The sequence below is a fragment of the Nannobrachium achirus genome (genome assembly GCF_963921795.1).
Source record: "Nannobrachium achirus genome assembly, chromosome: 10".
In the NCBI taxonomy this organism is placed as follows: domain Eukaryota; kingdom Metazoa; phylum Chordata; class Actinopteri; order Myctophiformes; family Myctophidae; genus Nannobrachium; species Nannobrachium achirus.
Window position 1 is genome coordinate 51,419,778 of NC_137819.1, and position 21,788 is coordinate 51,441,565.

At 42.6% G+C, this 21,788-nt stretch overlaps 1 protein-coding gene across 1 annotated transcript in view; it reads left to right on the forward strand.

Annotated features, from left to right (window-relative positions):
• elmo1 (engulfment and cell motility 1 (ced-12 homolog, C. elegans)) overlaps positions 1-21,788 on the forward strand; it is a 172,940-nt gene that overhangs the window by 30,224 nt on the left and 120,928 nt on the right. Inside the window, 6 exon segments of the mRNA XM_080734984.1 lie at positions 2,611-2,651; positions 4,435-4,507; positions 5,156-5,206; positions 6,746-6,915; positions 16,974-17,009; positions 20,713-20,812. Coding sequence (XP_080591110.1) covers positions 2,611-2,651; positions 4,435-4,507; positions 5,156-5,206; positions 6,746-6,915; positions 16,974-17,009; positions 20,713-20,812 — 471 coding nt within the window.

The window sequence follows — 21,788 nt, forward strand, 5'->3', positions numbered from 1 at the left end:
AGTGCCCTCTCTAGACCATGAATGCGCGCGCGTGCGTGCGTGCGTGCGTGCGTGCGTGCGTGCGTGCGTGCGTATTACTATACCTGTGAGGACAAATACAGTAGAATTTGAGAAATAGGCTGACAGTAGAATTTGAGCCGAAGTAGCCTGACCGTAACCTCGTAAACCGCCGCCTCCTGAAATTCTGATTTGATTTCTCCTAGTGAGCAAATAGAATGTCGCTCCAGGAGGAGGCGGTCTACGAGGCTAGCCTGCGTTGTGGGTTTGAGTTCCGGTCCCCGACAGCCTTTTCTGTACAGTATGTCACTCCCCACCTGTCCCCCATGTCCTGTTAACCCAACCTGCCATGTGTTGTGAGCTTCTAGCTTGGCTATTTGTCTGCTTTAGGCTTACAATAAAAATGGCGTTCATAAAACCGCTGCCCTGAAATGTTGATATCCTCACAAGTATAGTGATACAAACCTGTGTGTGTGTGTGTGTGTGTGTGTGTGTGTGTGTGTGTGTGTGTGTGTGTGTGTGTGTGTGTGTGTGTGTGTGTGTGTGTGTGTGTGTGTGTGTGTGTGTGTGTGTGTGTGTGTGTGTGTGTGTCTGTGTCTGTGTCTGTGTCTGTGTCTGTGTCTCTGTGTGTGTGTGTGTGTGTGTGTGTGTGTGCGCACTGCAACATGTGTCCCGGAGGGGGCGGAGCTACAGTGATAAGGATTCACTGCACGCACGCACGCACACGCGCGCGCACACACCTCATCTATCGTTCAGGTGTCAAGTGACTCCACAAATTCCTGCCTGCGTCTCTCTACCCCTCTTCTGACAATAACAGCTCTATCTCTGTCTTTATCAGCTCTGGGTTTGTGTGTGCGTGATTGTGTCAATGTGTGTGTGTGTGTGTGTGTGTGTGTGTGTGTGTGTGTGTGTGTGCGCGCGTGTGTGTGTGTGTGCGTGTGCGTGTGCGTGTGCGCGTGTGCGTGTGCGTGTGCGTGTGTGTGTGTGTGTGTGTGTGTGTGTGTGTGTGTGTGTGTGTGTGTGTGTGTGTGTGTGTGTGTGTGTGTGTGTGTGTGTGTGTGCTTTCACTCCCTCTCCCTCAGTGCTGTCTTTGTTTTTATTGATACTGATTGTTCGTAGCTGTTCTCTTGTTTTGCTCAAGTTACGCTTCTCTGACTCTCTCTACCCCTCTCTCTCTCTCGTCTCTCTTTCTATCTCTCTCTATCTCTCTTTCTCTTTACCTCTCTCTCTCTCTGTCTCTCCAGCAGTCTATCCTCCTGCGCTTCCTCCTTTCAATATTACTTGTGCTTATTTCTTATTTTACCACTTCACCATTAGTAAACTGAACCTCAGCTCAGATGCCTTGTGGCTAGAGTGTCCGCCCTGAGATTGGGAGGTCAGGGTTTGATCCCCGGCCGGGTCATCATACCTCCCTGCTTGGCACTCAGCATCAAGGGTTGGATTTTGTCGACTAAAACTATGCAGATTGTTTTTGTTGACTGGGTTTTTTTTCACTGACGAAAACTAAATAAAAACTAAGCTGTGATGACTAAAACTAAGACTAAATAAATATATTGACAATTTCGTCAACAAAATAAAAACTGGACTAAAACGTTAGGAAGGGACTAGTGGAGAAGAGAGTCATTTTATGTTTGGTTGCTCTCAAGTCGCGACGCGTTGTGAGCTTGTAGATCTGCTATTTTCAGCACACAACCAAGTGTAAAACCAGTCATTACGATGCCATCAAGGCCTGCCAAAATAAATTTCAGTTGACTAAATCAGCTGTAGATTTAGTCGCCTATAAAATCCTATGATATTTAGTCGACTAAAACTAGACTAAAACTAAAACTTTTCAGGTGACTAAATTACGACTAAAACTAAATGACATTTTATTCAAAAGACTATGACTAAAACTAAATCAAAATTTGCTGTCAAAAACAACACTGATCCAGGGGTTGTACTTGTGCATGAAGCTACAGAAACAGGAGATAGGCTCGAACTCGAGCTCTATGGGCCTCATGGCTCTGCAAGGCTTAAGCCCTTTGCACACAGGACAGTTGCGTTTTTTTTTGTTTGCTGCATGAATAAAACGCATTGGATTAGGTGTGCACTGTGCAATGCTGTGCGGAATCTGCGCTGCGGATCCCAAAAAGAGTCATAAAAGGAGCGATGAGTTTTTTACCGCATGCGACAAGATGCACGAATCGAACTGGGTTCGATCGAGAAAAAAACGCACGGCCGCAGCCACTCGTCGCACGGCTAATTCGGATCCGGTGTGCATGAGGTCGTAGAGAATCATTGTTTTCTTTAAAAAAAATGAAATTGTCCGTTTTATCCGTGCGGATAAACGCGCCTGTGTGCAAAGGGCTTTACTTTGGCAATGTGTGCGCAAAAACAAAATAAGGGTCAGACAGGCATGTGTGGTTGTCTCGTGGCCCCGGCTCTATAGCCAGGTTGGATAAACACAGACAGTGTGTTGTTGTTGTTGTCTGTCTGTAATGTGAAATAATGACGGCCATGATGGCAGCCCTGTGATGTTCCACAAACAACCAGGATAATGATGCTCCTTGCTCTGTGATGTTCTTACAAACTAACCACACTAAATGACACTCCTTTCTCTGCCTTTCTCTGCAGAAAAAGCCTCTGTCGGCCATCATCAAAGAAGTGTGTGAGGGGTAAGTGTGCGTTCTCGTGTGTGTGTGTGTGTGTGTGTGTGTGTGTGTGTGTGTGTGTGTGTGTGTGTGTGTGTGTGTGTGTGTGTGTGTGTGTGTGTGTGTGTGTGTGTGTGTGTGTGTGTGTGTGTGTGTGTGTGTGTGTGTGTGTGTGCGCGCACCATGCGAGTGAGTGGGTTTCCATGCTCCTGTTTGATTGATTGATTTTGATCATGGAAAAAATAATAACATACATATAACAACATACACGGTCACCCACTATAATCAAAAAGATGAAGCAAAAAATCTGACCGCTTGTTTCCATTGCGGTCTTTATTAATAATGAGATGTGTATGAAGTCATGTGGTGTTGTGACCGCGTGAATGTATATGTCATAGTATATTAGAGAAACAGCACATTCGAGACGCGGAGCACTCGTGGTGCGGCACGGGGCGGAGCAAGCGGTCGCCAATACAACGTACTCCAGGCGGTGCGCCGCTCTATTGTCCACGACACTGCGAGCGGCTACCGAAGCCCCCCTGTATCCACGAAGCCCAAACGAGTTACGAGGCCCCCCTGGGTCCACGAAGCCCCAAGCGGCGCGAAGGCCAGCGGACCTTGGTCCTGCTCTTCGCCCCCGAGCGCCGCAGGCGCGAGTGGCCGCGAAGAGCGGGCCAGGGCCGCGCGGCCGGCGGAGCGCCGCGCGAGTTACGAAGCCGTGGTGAATGCAATCGTTATATTTATGCCCAGGCCGTAAGGCCTGGGCAAGCGCACGTTAAACGCCCTGTCCAAGTGACTACAATGGAGCTAATGGCTAGGCTAGGCTAGGCTAGGCTAGGCTAGGCTAGGCTAGGCTAGGCTAGTAAATAAAGAGTAAACACTTCCGGTCTGCGGCGAGTTCAAAGCGTGACGTAACTCTCTTATCCAGTGGCTGACGTCGCCATCTGGTGGTGATTAGTGTGTGGTGAACGTCAAAACGAGTGCTCCTTGACAACTTTTACTGGTTTCTTGAACATACTGTAACATATACACTGTATGTTATACAGCAGGGCTTTTCAAAGTGGGTGACGGGGCACCCCGCGGTGCCATGACGGCAGTCCAGTGTTGCCGCGAGATAATGTTGATAATATTTGGAATTTATTTGGACACTTAAAATATACATATTTAGTATCATTTTAAACTTGAAGTACGTTATTTTTTAGTCAGTTCTGACCAAAATGTCTATTATCTCAACGTTTTACTTGCAACATAATTGCTAAAATATGCTATAAATATAAGGTGCTGAGAGTGAAAATTATGAATATAATGTAGGGGTGCCTCTGATGAAAGTTACATTTCTAGGGGTGCCTTGAGCCCCAAAACTTTGGGAACCCCTGCTATACAGTGTGCCTTTGGAACTTCATATAATGCTCCAAGGACTTAATGTAAAGGCCCCTCTCTCTCTCTCTCTCTCTCTCTCTCTCTCTCTCTCTCTCTCTCTCTCTCTCTCTCTCTCTCTCTGTGTGTCTTGTTATCTCCATTTCTCTCTCCCTCTGTATCTACTTATCCCTCGGCCTCTCTCTCTCTTTCGCCCTCTCTCCGTATCTTATCCCTCCATCTATCTCTCTTTATCTACTCCCCCACCTCTCTCTGTATCTCTCTCTCTCTCTCTCTCTCTCTCTCTGTATCTCTCTTGTGGCTGGAATTCTATTAGCTCTATATTAGTTGTACTTCACTAAAGATATGCATTGCAGCCCATGCGTAACATTTTGTTATTTTTTATTAAAATGTTTAACGTTTTTTTCTTTTCTCTCCGCCCCACTATCAGCTGGTCTCTGGGGAACCACGAGAACTATGCTCTGCAGAACGCCGACTCCACAAATTTCTACATCACAGAAAAGGTTTGTCTTTATCTCCATGCCAGACTCTCAGGGGCGTCACACAGGGGGGGGGGGAGTGAGTTACAAGGGCCTAAGTTGGAGGGGCCTGGAATTATTTTATACTTTAGCTATTGAACTGCGAGCTTGTAGATCTGCTATTTTTTTTTTAAACGTCGTGAAAATTTGTGCAAACATTTGAATATGTATTTTTAAGCAAACATTTGTAACTCAAATTTTGCTTCTGGGGGGGTCCCTGGAACTAAACGTTGAGATGGGGTTCCGTGGCCAAATACATATCATTTTGGGGGTCCTTCGCATGAAAAGGTTTGAGCACCACTGACATAGAAACATATGTTTTTCAAAAAACCTTAGAAGGATTTGAAATATTCAAAGACTTGCACAAATGTTCAGAAATGTTCATTTTTCAAAAATAGCTGATCTGCAAGCTGACAACGCGGCACTCGGTGCCGCGCTGTGAGCTTGTAGATCAGCTATTTTTCAATAGTTAAAGCACAAAATGTGAGTGAATCCTTGTACCCAGGGCCCAGAATTTGGTGTGACACCCCTGCAGACTCTATAGACTATACGCTAAAAAGTCCTGCGTTGCCCGCGGGCGCTCGCTGAAAGATGTGTGTGTGTTATTTTTTTCTTCCTGTCACTTCCCTGCAGAATCGCAATGACATCAAGAACGGATCCATCCTGCGTCTGACCGAGTCTCCTGTAAGTCCCTAAATGTTTGGCATTTTTATTATGTCTTGTGGCAACAGAGCAGTCACAGACAAGTTGAGATAAGAGTGCGGCATGCGCTATATATATATATATATATATATATATATATATATATATATATATATATATACCTGTATATGTTACAGTCAGTTTGGGTAACTCAGTGAGATTGGGGTAAGAGCGCTCGTTTTGTAGTTCACCACACACCCCAAACACCACCTGGATCAATTCACTTTGATAGTCTCTTATCAGCGCACCTGTGTAATTCTGCATATTCACCATGAGATGGCGACAACAGCCATTCACTTGTGTAGTCGCTGACGTCACTCGTTTGCGACCACTCTTTTTGTTTATCTTCTAGCTTAGCTCAGCTGTGTTTAGTCATTAGCTTACTATGCCTAACTCTAACCTTAACCTCAGTAAAACTATGCCTAACCCTAACCCTAACCTCCGCGGCGCTATCATTCCTGCCAGCGCTACGTTGTCGTCGTTGTTGTGGTTCAAAGCGACCGCTTGTTCCGCCCCGCGCCGCACGTCGAGCGCTCCTGTTCTCAATTTCACTGAAACTCAAAAAAACTGTGACATATATATACCTCAGTACTTGAGTAAAAGTTATTAGTTACTTTACACTAGTGGTTCTCAACCTTTGAGGTCCCCAAATTATTTTCGGGTGTCCCCAGATGATTAACTTAATGTGCAACATTGTTTTCTCTCTCAACAGTAAACAAACCAACAAAAAGTTTAAGTGACAATTTAAGGATTTTTCTGGCCAAAATTGTCACATATTAGATGCAGAAATTGTGAAAATAGCCGTTGTGAGCATGTAGATCTGCTACTTTCACAATATACCTGTGTTATACAAAATGTTATGCCGCCCTCAACTCTTTGTGCTCGTCAGGGTGAGCGGGTCCCAGTTCAACTATGATTATTTTGGGGGTCGCGACCTGAAAAAGGTTGAGGCTTTACACCAGGGGTTCCCAAACTTTTTTGTCTCAGGGCACCCCATAAATATTGTTTTAATCCGAGGCACCCCTACATTATAATTTTCACTCCCAGCACCTTAAATTTATAGCATATCGTCGTTGTCGGGTGGAAACCTTGTATGTCCAAAACCGTTTGTTTGTATTTATCATCTATAAAATGTACTAAACTAGTGAAAACAGCAGATCTACAAGCACACAACGCCTCGCGTCGCGAGGCGTTGTGTGCTTGTAGATCGTCTGTTTTCACTAGTTTTGTGTGACAGAGGTTTCTGCCTGACAGTGACGATATTTTAGTGATTATGTTGCGAGGAAAACGTTGAGATAATAGCCATTTTGGTTAGAACTGACTGAAAATAACTTTGTACTTCAAGTTTAAAATGATACTAAATATTTCTTCAAGTGTCCAAATAAATTCCAAATATTATCAAATGATCCTGTGGCACCCCTGGACTGCCGTCGCGGCACCCCAGGGTGCCCCGTCACCCACTTTAAAAAACCCTGCTTTACACCACTGCAAATCCATGTCATTGTCCCCTCCCTCCTCCAGTCCCAGACGTCAGCCAAGCTCCATGAGAGGATCCAGTCCAGCAGCATGGACGCCAAGCTGGAGGGGCTGAAGGACCTGGCCAAGGCCTCCAGGGACATCACCTTCGCCCAGGAGTTCATCAACCTGGACGGCATCTCCCTGCTCACCAACCAGGTGGAGAGCGGAACCGAGTGAGTCTCTGGCACACGCACACACACGGGAGAAATCTCGCTATTTCTACATTCGTCGTTGTTTTGACTAAGGGTTAGGGTTAGGTTTTAAGGTTAGGTTTAGGCCTAGTTTTACTGAGGTTTGGGCTAGGTTTGGGCATAGTGGTTAGCATTCACCAGCGTCGGCAGATTAGCATTTCACCAGGTTAACATTCACAACAAATGGAACGTCGAACAAATGTTATGTCGAAATATCGACACGCACGCACGCGCGCACACACACACACACACACACACACACACACACACACACACACACACACACACACACACACACACACACACACACACACACACACAGAGATTATCTTCCCTATCTTACCATCTGTCTGTGTGGTAACTCTATTGTTTGTTCTAAGCTACCGTTCCAAACTTCCTTTTTATTCAATTTTCTCTTCACATTTAGTGTCTGTCTCTGATAGACTGGGTTAGGACTGTGACTGTGTTGTATGTGTGTTGTTGTACCACAGTTTGGTTTAGCGTCTGTCTCCTCAGAGACTTGGCAAAGAAAATTGTCGCTGTGTCGGGCAAAAAAACAACAACTTGTATCTCCATTTAGTGTTTCGTTTTTTTCGGGCACTTAATGCCGTATACTTTTGTTACTCAAGAGTGTCGAGCAAAAAGTCAGTCTACAAGCTCACAACATGGTCTCGTTGTGAGCTTGTAGATCTGCTATTTTCACTAATCTCTGAACGTTTTCCGTTCCGTGTCCTGTACGAGATTTGGACATACAAGGTGTCTCCACCGACAGAGATACGAAGAACAAAACAAAAACAAAGAAACAGATTAAACTTCCTTCCAAACTGGAACTTATGTGGGAACTCGCTAATTAGTTTGCACAGTAACGAGTGTTTTAAGAGAGGCAAGGTGCCAGCTGGCTCCCGTAGGGGGTATGTAGCTACAACGGCTGCGTTTGATAGCAGCACAGCTGTGTGGGGACGGCGGAGAGAAAACACTGCAGAGGTGGAAGGTGTACTCAGATCTTTAGTTTTATACATAACCACTTGAACCATATGGAGTCCCTCAGGGTTCTTTTCACGTCCAGTGCCACTCGATGGCGCCAGAACTCCAGCTGAGTGGCCAGAACAAACCCCATAGGGCCGCGCTCGCTGTATATGCGCAACCCTTGCGCAGCCGTGACGCGCGTGATCACGTTCGTGCGTGACATGAATATGACCCGGATGGAGTTAGCTTCCATTACCTATAGGCTAATGCTAATGTTAGAAGCACATTTTTGGGCTATTTAGCCGTGAGTAAAGGTTGTTCTCTTCCATAAAAGCCTGCGGCCCACTACGGCTCAATGTCGCGGTAAGGCCCAATAATGTTTATATTAAAAGAGTGCTGGACCAGGACTAGTTCGGGATAGGCACCACACATTGCGGCGCCCGGTCTCGAACTAGTCCGGAATAGGCACTAGATGAGTTAATATGGGGAAAGCTTTAGCTGAAAATGGACGATCGACAAAGCTTTCCCCACAATGCTTTAAGTGGTTAAAGGATGAATTCAGACATTTTTTAGATATTTTCACTTTACTGGAGTATTTCCAAGTAGGCCTATCTAAATTGTTACCTCTACTCCTCTACATCTCAGAGGCAAATATTTTCATTAGAATTATTTGAAAACTGTAGTTACTAGTTACTTTGTAGATTTAGATTATTTAGTCCCCCCAGGAATCCGCGATTCCGCGATCACGTCCGCGGAATAACGGTCGCGAGTGGCGGCAGAGCGGCGGGAGTAGTCATTACTACAATTATAAAACGATGTGTACATGGTCTGGCCAGTGGCCACCTCATACAGAGCCTGGGGGAATAGCTTAGCTTCCCTCCTGCTTGTTGCACTGACGCTGGATGGTCCCACTGTCTCCACATTCCTGACAGAAACTGTGTCCTGATCTGAACTATAGTTCCTCTCTATGCCTGGCAATAACAACGCTAATGCAGAAGAGAATAAATAAATATTACACCCATACTAGGTAGTAGGTAGGCTATCCTCTAAAATGCGGGCATGGTTTGGATGACAATATAGTCTTTGCAACAGAAAGTAATTATTATAAACAATAACAATTTAAAAAAGAATAGATTTAATATCAGATTTTTATTCTCAAAAATGATTATTCAAATATTTTATTATTCTAACCACTAATTACAATTAATTGTAGCTATTTCATGAAGGGTTTTACTTCATTATTAGAACTATATCATTTTTAGCTTGATAACTGGTAATTTTAGGTTGTTATTTAATGTCCGCGGAATCAAGAATTGTTCTCCGCAGAATTCCGCAGAATCAGGATTGTTCTCCGCGGAATCAAGACTTTTTCTCCGCGGATTCCTGGGGGGACTAATTATTGTTACATATACTATATATATTTTGGCAATTTAAAAATAGCAGATCTACAAGTAGATTTTAGATCTGCTATTTTCAATGGATTATTATTATACATTTTATACATTTGAAAGCGTGTGAAATGGGACAGTCTGCAGAATGAGTACTTTCTGCTTTTGGCACTTTAAAGTACACTTTGATGCCAATACTTTTGTACATTGACTCAAGTACATTTTGAATACAGGACTTGTACTTGTAACAGAGTATTTCCACATTGTGGTACTGATAATTTACTTCAGTAAAACATTTGAGTACTTCTTCCAACACATACCAGACAGTAAACAGTCTGGTATGTGTTTATGCAGGGATCAACATGGAGACAGTGTGTGTCCGTGTGTGTGTGTGTGTGTGTGTGTGTGTGTGTGTGCGTGCGTGCGTGCGTGCGCGCGCACGTTTTTATTATGGATCACACATAACAGGTGTTTGTGGTGAACCCAGAGATTTACTGTGCAGGTGTGTTAGTGTGAAGAAAAACAAAGCATCACGCCATGCATGTATGTTCAGAAGTAGGACTGCAACTACCATTTATTGTTTTCTAAGCAAGCACTGTATTCTATCTTTTGCTTTGTTCAATTAACCCATTACTTTCGCATTCCTAAGCCAATAGTTTGATGATAGCAGTGGTTCCCTATGGAGACACAAAGTGCCTTCTTTGTTCCCTTTGGAGACACAAAGAGTCACTTAGGAATGCGACAGGAAAAACAAAATCCATTAATTAAAATCTGCATGGGTTGAGTAATCGAACAAAGTCATTTTGGGCGTGAACTATCACAAAACATGTTCAGATGAGGGTTCAAGACCAAAACACATGTATGAGTGTGTGTTTCTCAAAGTGGGTGCCGTGACACAATTTGTGGAGTAGAAGTAAAAGTATTGGAAATTGGAATTACCCAAGTAAAGTATAAATACCTCTAAATTGTACTTAAATGAAGTACTTAAGTAAATGTACTTAACACCACTGATCTTTATTGACCATGCTAATGCTACCGCACATAATCTGTAGCAACCCTGAACCCTGACCACACACACAAACAGGCTGCTTCTGCTGTGTGTGTGTGTGTGTGTGTGTGTGTGTGTGTGTGTGTGTGTGTGTGTGTGTGTGTGTGTGTGTGTGTGTGTGTGTGTGTGTGTGTGTGTGTGTGTGTGTGTGTGTGTGTGTGTGTGTGTGTGTGTGTGTGTGTGTGTGTGTGTGTGTGTGTGTTGTGCGCGCGCATCAGCGTGCGTGCGCGTGAACGTACTGTTGGGCCCGTGGAGAAACATCTCAGCTGAAGGTTAGCGAGGTCAGCGACTTTTCGCTGAGATAGAATTTCTCAGTGCTTCTAGGGGGATGAGTGTGTGTGCGCGCGCGTGTGTGTGTGAGAGAGAGAGAGAGAGAGAGAGAGAGGCAATAAATAGTGTACTTTTTACTTAACTTCAATTATCTGAAACTGTGGCAGGTTTTAGAATATTATTACAAACCATGCATTAAGCAATTGAACTTTGGCTTTTGGAATTTGCATAATGAGTACTTTTCCATAACTGTTACTACCTTGAACACCTATATGTTATTATAACTTTCAATGGGAACAATCTCTGAATGCTATACTGTATATAGAATCTGGAACCACACCTCCCCCAATCTGGGAACCACATCATCAAAGCAAGGGCGACGCCCACTCAGCCTGTCTCTCTTCCTTCAGAAGCGTAGCGACTCTGAGGCTGTCTCGAGAGATTACACCTCCCCAGACAGGACGCTGTTGTGTGTTTGTCATTTCCATTCATATAAAATATATATATATAAAAATATCTTAACACTTTATTTCAGAATTTCCATTTCTAATAAGCAGCAAGCTATCCTTCGATTATTTTAGATTTATGTTATGTATGACTGTAAAGCCGAGAGGGGGGAGGTGACGTCGCATTCGCTCATCTGTTCATGTTCAGAGCTTCCGTTGCTCCAGACTGTATGACCGGAAGGTGGAAGCATTTGAACATTGTGGTCTAAACGTATATTAGATATCGTCACTGTTTCCAATTTGTAATTTTTTTCGCAAAGCAAAGCCCTGCTTCATCATACAAGACCGTCGCACAAAAGTAGTGAAAACAGCAGATCTACAAGCACACAACGCCTCGCGGTGCGAGGCGTTGTGTGCTTGTAGATTGGCTGTTTTCACTAGTTAAACTCATTTTTAAAATGATTATTAAAAAAAACGGTTTTGGACATACAAGTTTTCCACCCGACAACGACGATATAAAAGTATATTTTTGATTCTGATACTTTTGTACTTTTGCTCGAATGCAATTTTGAATCCAGGGCTTTTACTTAACAGATTATGGGCCCTATTTTCATCCATCCCTAAACTTTGCCTTCTTTTTTTTTACCATTTGGAGCTGATCTACAAGCTCACAGCATATCGTTTTAGATTGTTTATTTGAAGTATTTTAAAATGTTTTTCAAAATTGTAAAAAAAAAAGGCTAAGAAGTTTAGGGATATAGCTGTTTGGCTATGTTGTGGTATTGATACTTCTACTTAGTAAAAGATCTGAGTACTTCTTCCACCACTCTCTCTCTCTCTCTCTCTCTCTCTCTCTCTCTCTCTCTGTGTAAAAACACACTCTTTCGCTCACACACACACACACACACACACACACACGGTTCAGGGATGGGATGGCAGTAAGCATGCGTCCATCGGGGACGTTTCGCTCTGGTTTGGTGCCCTGGTGTCACCCTCCATTACTCATCAGAGCGTCCTCCCGGGGACACATGGCAGCGGGTACAGTAGGACAGTCGTCCCCTGTGTTTGTCCCTGCGGTGGGACAGAGCTCGTGCTGTGACCCCCCCAAAACCTCGCCGAAGGTGAAACGTGGACATCCGGCTACACTAGAGCGCATGCAAAGAGAACGAGCACGCGTAGACAGGCCCTGCCTCAAAGCAGATCTTCAAGCTCACAACACCTTTAAGAGCTTGCAGAGCAGCTGTTTTTTTCCCATGCACACTCATTGACACCTCGTTTCGATGGGAATTTAGATTAACCTCTCCCTGTGGTCCCCTGATAGATGTTTTTATTTCCAGGCCAATTATAGTGATACACATCCTTTAATTTAATGGATGTGTCAGGGCATTCCTCATTTTGGTGACAGAGCAGTAGAATGAGAATTTTCCATGCACGTGTGTTCTAAGTTTGGATGGTTTCAGATCATTGTCGCTTCCTCTGTGTTGTGGCTGCGGGTGTCACTGACTTTGGAGAAGTAGTTAGACAAGTATGAGGGTATTGATCGAGGGCACTGTCTCTTTAACTATCTTAAACACCAATCCCACTGATATTTGCTCAACCCTGTCTTCTACCCCGAGCCATCCCAAACTAGCATAGTGTGTTGGAATTCGATGCATTATGGAATCAAGGGCAGACAAGTACTCGAACCCGTTTGTTTTGGCAGGTCTGAAGCTACATTTTTAGTGACATTGCGATGTTGGAGATGAGAGCATAATCAAAATGGCATTGCATGAAGTCTCCAGCTAGAGTCTTAAGCCTCTATCATAGTCTAAGGTGAAGAGCTATCACCTCACCGTGGCATAGTTTTCTAGCTATCACCTAAAAATGTATAACAAAGCCTAGGTCAGTGTTTCTCAACCTTTTTTTCTGCATGGGCACACTTTTCATGTCCCAAGAATCCATGGGCACACCAACATAATACGGGGGTGTAAATATCGCCACTGTCGGGAAGAAACCTTGTATCTCCAAGTTTCAAATGTGTACGTTTCTTCGCAAAGTAAAGCCCTGCTTCATCATACAAGGCTGTCGCACAACAGTAGTTAAAACAGCCGATCTACAAGCACACAACGCCTCGCACACCGCGAGGCGTTGTGTGCTTGTAGATCGGCTGTTTTCACTAGTTTAAATCATTTTTAAAATTATAAATACAATACTGGCTTTCAAGCAGTTTCAATGGGCACACTTGACCCTTCTCAGTGGCACACCAAAGGTCACCTGGCACAGTGGTTGAGAAACACTGGCCTAGGTGATACCTAGAAAACTACACCGCGGTGAAGTGATAGCTCTTCACCTTGGACTATGATAGAGGCTTTAGGGGCACTTTTGTTGGCAAAAGAGGAAATCCTGCCTTGTGAAAGTTGTTGACGGCTCACTGCCATTTATAACATTGTACCGATCCAACGCTTGACCCAGTTTGAAGGTTCCATTTAAGCAGAAGAGCTGGACAGAGAGGCAAGCGTCCTTCAGCTCTCTGCTTGAATATTGTCGGGTGGAAACCTCATTATGTCCAAAACTGTTACTTTTCAAGGATTCCAATTCAAAAACAGCAAAAGTAGCAGATAAACAAGCGTTTCGAGCCGCATTTTGAGCTTGTGGATCTGCAAATTTTGATGCTTTTGTCTGATGCTGTAGTTATGATCAAGTAGGGCGTTAATTTACACACACACAAAAAACACAAAATGTATGGAGATAAGAGGTTTCTGCCCTACAGCAATGATATTACATTTTCATGGAAATTACGGTAGTCCCGCAAAACACTGATTCATAGCCACAGAGTGCAGTGTGTGGGTGTGGGACGGGTGTGTGTCTCTTTCACAGAAGGAGCTTACAAAACACGCTCATAGATACCCATCAGTACGTATGTGTACAGTGTACATTTCGTTGTTATCGCGCAGAAACCTCTTATCTCCATATTTTAACTTTTCATGAATTAACGCCCTACTTGATCATACTACAGTGTCACACAAAAGTAGCAGATCTACAAGCTGAAAACGGGTCGCTTCGCACTGCATTTTCAGCTTGTAGATCTGTTTCTTTTGAATTTGAATCCTGAAAAGTAACATACTGTACAGAGACCATATACTGTATGATACTAAAATGGGCATTTTACTTACATGTACCTCAAGGTCTACTTCAAGTACACTTTGATGGCAATACTTTTTGTATCTTAACTCAAGTAGAATACAGGCCTTTTACTTGGCAACAGTAGGTATTTTTACATTGCAGTGTTATTGTATTGTTTTTGTCTTTTACATAAGTCCAGAATGATTAGCTCAGTGGCCTTGTGGTAGTGTCTGCCCATACCAAAGACTCTAAGAAATGGGAAATGCCTCCCTGCTTGGCACTCAGCATCAAGGGTTGGACTGGGGGTAATGTCCCTGTGATATACTAGCGTCTTGTCCAGCGGTTGTACTTGTACATCAAGCTGCCTCACGGCTCACGCTACAGAATCGGTAGATAGGCCTCTGCCCTGTGGTCCTCATGGCTCAACAAGGCATACTTATACAGTAAGTCCAGTATGTGAGTGCTTCTTCCACCCCTGGTATGCATGCACACACACACACACACACACACACACACACACACACACACACACACACACACACACACACACAAACACACACACACACACACACACACACACACACACACACACACAGTAGTGCACGCTCATCAGCATTCCTGGAGTCCAACTTGGCGTGATGTGATTATTATTGTTATTCAACAGGCTTAGAGTCAGACCTCTAGGGAGCCATCCGATGCTCCAGACGGGGCTGTACTGTACTTTATTCATGTACTGTATTCATACTGTATTCATCTAATGCTTTGGTCCAGGCTAGGCTGTTTTGAATTCATGTTTGTATTTGCATCAGGGAAGTCACCCAAGGAGCATGGTGGAAGAAGTACTCTCATCCTTTTTGTAAACGTTTGAGCACAAAACAGCACAACATAAAGATACTGTTTCAAGTAAAAGTACTGTATTCAAAACTTGAGTAAATAGGTATTGGCATCAAAATATACTTCTATAAAAAATTGTGTTGTGAGCTTGGTTTTAAAATACTTGATCGTATAAAATGGAGCTTACGTGGTTAATGTATGTTTTGTATTGATAATCACGGTAACTAAAGTTTTCAAATAATTGTAGTGGAGTAAAAAAAAGTTTTTGCCTCTGAGAAGTAGTGGCGTAGAAGTATACAGTAGGCTACTTCAGTTATTTCCCACCACTGTTCAGTGGGGCTCTGTCAATGGAAGTAAGATGCTGCCTCCTGCTGGCCAAAATGTGGAACTGAGGGCCATGGTGCTGCTGTGAAGTGCTGCTGTGCAGTGGATGTTTAAAATGATTGAAATCACAATATTGCTTGCGGCATCTTTCCCAGAGTCACTGCCAGTTTGTTTTTTTCCCATGGTGGGTGAATTGTGCCTCCACCACCTAATCCAGTTTATTGTGCTGCTGAGCACAATAGACCAGGTCTACAAATCAGGCGAGACGCAATCCTGTCTAACGGAAATCTTTTGATAGATTTTCACACTGGCCACAACTTAAGCCAACATTCTGCCTTCCGCTGTTTGTTTTATGAGGGACAAAACGAAAGTGTACCAAACTAAACAACAAAGCCAATTTTCCAATCTTTCCAAGCCAATCTTGCTGCAATTTTCAACTAAAATAAATCACTTTAGTATCTCTTTTTATCGAAATGCGTCCTGACTTAAGGGTTTTTGATTGATTGAATGCTTTATTTACAGTTTGCAAAAAGTACAGAGGTACAGTTATAAAATAATGCTAAAACATTGTATTCAATTCATCAACACATATAAAGACTATACAATACTACAGTACGTATACAAGAAAGCATCAATACTAGGAGCAGTAAAAGTATATTTATAGAAAAAACTGTTGTGGTAATTTCCTTTGGCAAGCTAGAAGACTTGTTTAGTTCCAGTTGCAAATTCTGAAGGAGGGTAGGGGTAGTAGAATGAATTCATCCCCACGATTTTGCAGAATCTGGGGAGAATGAGATCACCAACTTGCTCATCAAAAATGTATTTTCACTTGAACTTTTCACACATTTTCAACTCACTAAAACTAAGTTCAACTCATCTTTTCTTGTGAAATACATGTTGTTTGGTAAAAGTGTTGTCAAATGTCTCAGCATTAGATCATGTATGTAGCATCTATTGTGTGGCATTATAAGAAGCCAGGCTGTGTTTGATGTGATGCAGTAAGTACTAAGATTGGTGGACCGAGGTGAGGCAGCATGCTGCTTTTTCAACATTTGTTTTGCTTTGCAATCTTTCAGTATCTAGGAATCAGCTTATTGGTCAAATGTCACTCTTTCTCCACTTTCAACCAACTACTTAAAGTATTTTAGTCTGGTAGATTGGTACGAACACAAACATTGTTCACTTTCTTTCCCATAAAAGCACAACACTTGATACACTTGTACAGTTTGGGGCCATGAACATTTTCAGATATGAAGCAAAAGTGGCATTTTATTTACTGCCATAACCAAATAATGTAACCAAACATGTTCTGATGGCCGGCCATTGATTACAATAATGTCATGTACAACATCATGAACTGTTCAGGTAAAAGGTCAATGGTCAGTGATGTTTTATTGAATACATTGTTCATTTGCTTATTATTGTTTTATTATTATTGTGTGATATGCAACCTTTTTGTGTCTCTACTTTGATCTTCCAGCAGTCTTCAAACTATGTGTGATATGCAACCTTTTTGTGTCTCTACTCTTCCAACAGTCTTCAAACTTTAAACCTGGCTCTAAATGTCACAATCTATATTTCTTTCCCCCAGCTAGGCTACAGACAAGACTGTGTAAGAGTTTGTATCCCTCATTGACACCAAAGTTTCTCAAATCTTTACAGGCGCTATCAGAAACTGCAGAAGATTATGAAGCCCTGGTAAGCCCCGCCCCCTTTCAAAAGCCGGGTAATGTGATTGGCTCTGCGCTCTTCTAACCGCTCCGCTGGGCGGAGTCTGCATGATTAAGACCCCGCCCCCCCACCGTCCCACCACCCCGGTGCCTTATGGGAAAAACTAAAACTAGATGTCTTTTATATCGTTGCCGTCAGGACAGAAACCTCTTATCTCCATATTCTAACAGTGTTTTTTAGTAAGTGAAATCACACTATAGTGGATGTACAAGCTCGAGACGTAGCGCGAAGCAACGCAATTTGAGCTTGTAGATCTGCTACTTTTGTTGTTTTTGATTCCTGACAAGTAACAGTTTTGGACATATGAGGTTTCCACCTGACGGAAACGATATGTGTTTTTATGTTCGACTAATAGGCTTCCGTCTCTGTACGACTCACGTAAAAATGACGGCATTCTCTCTTTTTTTGTTGTTTCTCGTTTTGTTTAGATTGTGCATGTGGTGTTGGGCAATAAGGTCTAACATGTCCTTTAACTTTCTCTGTCTCTGGTTGCTTGGAGGAGGTGCACTTACTGAAAGAACACCCAGATTAATATGTAAATGATTTATAGGGCTTGGTAATTAACTGAAAATATATGAAAACTGACACCTAGAACCAATAGCCAACTTACTCTTACTCGTGTAGGTTAATGGTAAATATATTTTGTATTTCTTATGCAACAACGATGATGAAGTAAATCGATTAGTCAGATGAACCACTTAAGCCGTGATGCAACGGTGCTATTTTCACTATTTGTAAAGGGGTGGAAAAATGTGCTTGTTAATTATAATTGAGGCAAAAATTTGAAATAATGGTGATATTGATCTGAAGTATTAATTATGGCCCAGTAGCTTTATAGGCTGATATTTTTATGTGATGATGCAACCACTGTTTAGAACTTGAATCTGGGTGTTCTTCATGTCTGAGCTCTCTTCAGGTGGAGGGAGGGCTTTTATAATGTAACTGCTCACTTCCTAGGCTTCCTTTAACCTGGATAACAATAACATTCATCACAATTTCACTAGTATACTCTTTCTTTGCATCATTAACCTGTTCATTATCCACCCACCACAATAAGTCAAAGTTCTGTAGGAGGAAGAAATGTTTGTGCATTGTGATTCTTAGGACCCATAATTCATCCTAGCCTTCCAAACAAGGATTTTAGTTTAAGATAAATGCAGCTAAACGCCTGTTAGACTGGGGAAAAACACCCTGGAGTTAAAGAACCACCCACACTGCTTAGGCTGGCACTGCTGGCAGCGTACTTCAAATGAGGTTGAACTTTTTAAAACAAAGAAAGTTCTCTTGAGGGTGAAATTGATTTATACTCCCTCCGCTTTAAGTGCCAAACGTTAAACCCTTCCCACTGCATATACAGTGCTGGAGTGGTGATGTTAGCACTTTTATCTCCACTCTTTGTTCTCTTCACCCTCCGACACGCTTTTTGACATCATTTGTCTCTGGGATTTCATCATTTCATGTGACCGACACAGTGGACAGTGTTATCTCTGTCCTTTTTAATGAATTGTGATCTGGTTTAGTATGTAGCTCCGTAGAGGATTATTATGGAGGTTAGTACCTCCTAATCTCCAACAGTTTTTGGTACGTTTGCCAGCAGAGTATGGATATAAAGTAATATAAACCATGAGCACCTTTGTGTTTGTGAGAAATCAACACGCCATGTTCACATTGGTGTCTTATTTAATATAGCATCAAAACGACATTTATCAACTTTAACCCTGTATACAGTACATTGAATATTTGTGGCCAAATACATTTGAATTTGGAGGTCCTTGACATGATAAAATATTGATGGAAACAAACTTCAATGCGTTTTTCTTTTTTTTGCTATGGTCGGTCTCCTCCGCAATGGCGTCATTTTTGTTCCAATGAACTTATTTCATTTCTTTAGATTACCTACAGTATATCATCTAACTGCCCAGTGCCAACTGCAAATGCTTTTCTCAGCCCTCGGCTATAATGGACTAATGGGCCTTCCACTCCACACCGAGCACTATAACCATTACTATAAACGGTCCACAGCACAACTACGGTATAAGCATCAGCGTGGATGCTTACATAATGCTCGTTATATTTATAGTTATAGTTATGGTGCGTGGTGTGGGCAGCCCTTAATAGGGCCATATTATTGTGACTGTTCACTAATCATTTACAGTACCATGCAGCAAAAAACGGACCCATAAAGCCCTAATGCTCTCTGTTCACTGTTGGTGTAAAGGACAAAAAAAAGTATTATCTTGTTTCTATATAGTTTGACTGCTAATGATAATGAGGGCATTAATGGGATTATTGACCGGAAAATGTCAATTTTCAATTATATCTACAAGTGCGATGCTTGAGATACTAGTTTATATGGAAGATGTCAGTGTTAGATTTTTTTTTTCATTCTAGCTTCATTAGGTCTTTGAACACAACACCTCAATGTGAAAAGGCATATCAATAAAATGTCTGAATGCCTACTAAATGGAGTAGATACAAATAATTTAACGCCATCAACACTGGAGGTCAGTAGAGCCCAATTTTCCACAGTCGATATGCAGGACTACAGGTCAGTACAGTAGTGTTTAAATCAGTCAGACTAGAGACCAGCGGTTCCCAACCTTTGATGGATCTCGGAGGCATTCGCGGCCCATCTATCTGACCAGATAGATCATATTATCAATACAATTGTATTGTTTTGCCAATTTATGTTGGACCTAAAGGTTTTTTAATTGCTGGTCTAGACACCATGAGTGTTAAAGGAGTAGGCCTTTCAAAAACGACGTATTCTCTATCCGTCACACACCCCATGAAGCCTTGAATGGAGTTTTTTGTTTTGTTTTTGTCACATTCCTGAGCCAATAATTTGATGACCAGTGGAGACTCAAAGAGTCTACTAGTGACCAATGACCCGGTCATCAAATTATTGGCTTAGGAATGTGAAAAAAAAGAAAAAGAAAGAATCTGTTCAAAAAAAGGGTGTAACTGATGGAAAATGTGTCATTTACAGGGTGAACTACTGCTACTGAAGTATAAATTTGACTGCACTCACAATCAGTTTGATAAACCAAGACCAGTGCTTATTATTATACAATACTGTACATTTATATATAATCTTCATACGCACATTTAGAATGTATTATTTATGAATAAATTAATAACTCCCACTGTATAAGCAGGAAACGATTGTCTTAAAGTGAAGCCGCCTTTCTTTTGTCCTCTTGTTTCTGATCAGTGCATGACAGCAGCGCTCTGCATTGTAGCTCTTATTCTCTCTCTCTCTCTCTCCACGCTGCCTGGCTGGCTCCTGCTGGCTCTTTGGCGCCCCCTCCCTGCTGTCTGTGGAGGCCTGTGGGGGCTGACTGACTGTCTTCCAACTCTTCTATTTTGACTGTCGCTACCGTCCTTTTTTTTTTATATTTCTTATATTATTTCTCTTGTCATTCCTCAGCAAATCGGCTGAGCAAATCCCTGTCTCCTCTCTGTCTTTCCAACTTTTTCCTCTTTCCTGTGTGTCAAGCTTGGCTTTGCAGCTGTGTCTGTGTAAGATATTCAAGGCCTGTCTATCTGTCTGTCTTTCTGTCAGCCTATAGAGTGGTTTTCTATTTTGTGCGTGCGTGTGTGCGTGTGTGCGTGTGTCTGTGTGTGTGTGTGTGTGTGTGTGTGCGTGCGTGCGTGTGCTGTCTCGTAGCTTCGGGGAGCTCCTGTCCTTCACGTTGACGGCCTTCGTGGAGCTCATGGACCACGGCATCGTGTCCTGGGACACCTTCTCTGTGGCCTTCATCAAGAAGGTACTGGACTGTAAAGCAGTGGTTCTCAAACGTTTTAATCTCAAGGACCCCCAAATTGACACTTTATTAGCCCAGGTATGCCAGGGACTCCCATTAGAGAAGATTATTTACGGCACTAGCAGTGATTCTCAACCATTTGGACCCCCAGTTTGACATGCATTATATGCTACAGACCCCCATTTAATGGCATTTCTATCACTGAGACCCCAATTTATATTGTAAAATCCATGTTAATTTAACTCGGATGGTTTACAAATGGAACCAAATGGACCCGTACAAATGGAACCAAATGGACCCGTTATTTTTACCCTCTCTGAGTTACATACCCATAAAGGTCCATTTGGTTCCTAACTGTCATTTAGCTCGAGACCCCCTGGAACTCCCTGAAGGACCCCTGGGGGTCCCTGGACATCACTTTGAGAATCAATGCAAGCCAACCCCAAACGGCAGGCATTCACAAAGCATCCTCCTTGTCACTGATGGTTAGTCATGTTGGATGAGGGTATTAGTAGGGATGCTTTGATCTGTTTTTAGTTGGATCGTCCGATACCAGTCTATTTCCAAAATTGTTTTCTTTCAAATATATTTCCTAAACACCATGGTTTAGTTAGTGTTACTGTCTGCCTGCTTGTTTTAGTTTGAGTTTCATCACAGTATCAATAAAATCACACGTCAACAAAAGCAATCGTGATGTACAAAGTTTTTGTCATAATGTTCAAGGGAAAAACCTCATATCAAAACTTTACGTGTATCTAATTGACTTTTATACCAGAGACGTGACTCTGAGGAAGACGCATTAGCGTTGAAACGTCAGTCTTTCACCTTTTATACCTGAATAAAGGGCTTAAACTGTCTGAGCTGCTCCAGTGTCTCCTCTGCATACTTAGTATATCGCCGTTGTTGGGTGGAAACCTTGTATCTCCAAGTTTCAAATTTGTATGTTCTTTCGCAAAGTAAAGCCCTGCTTCATCATACA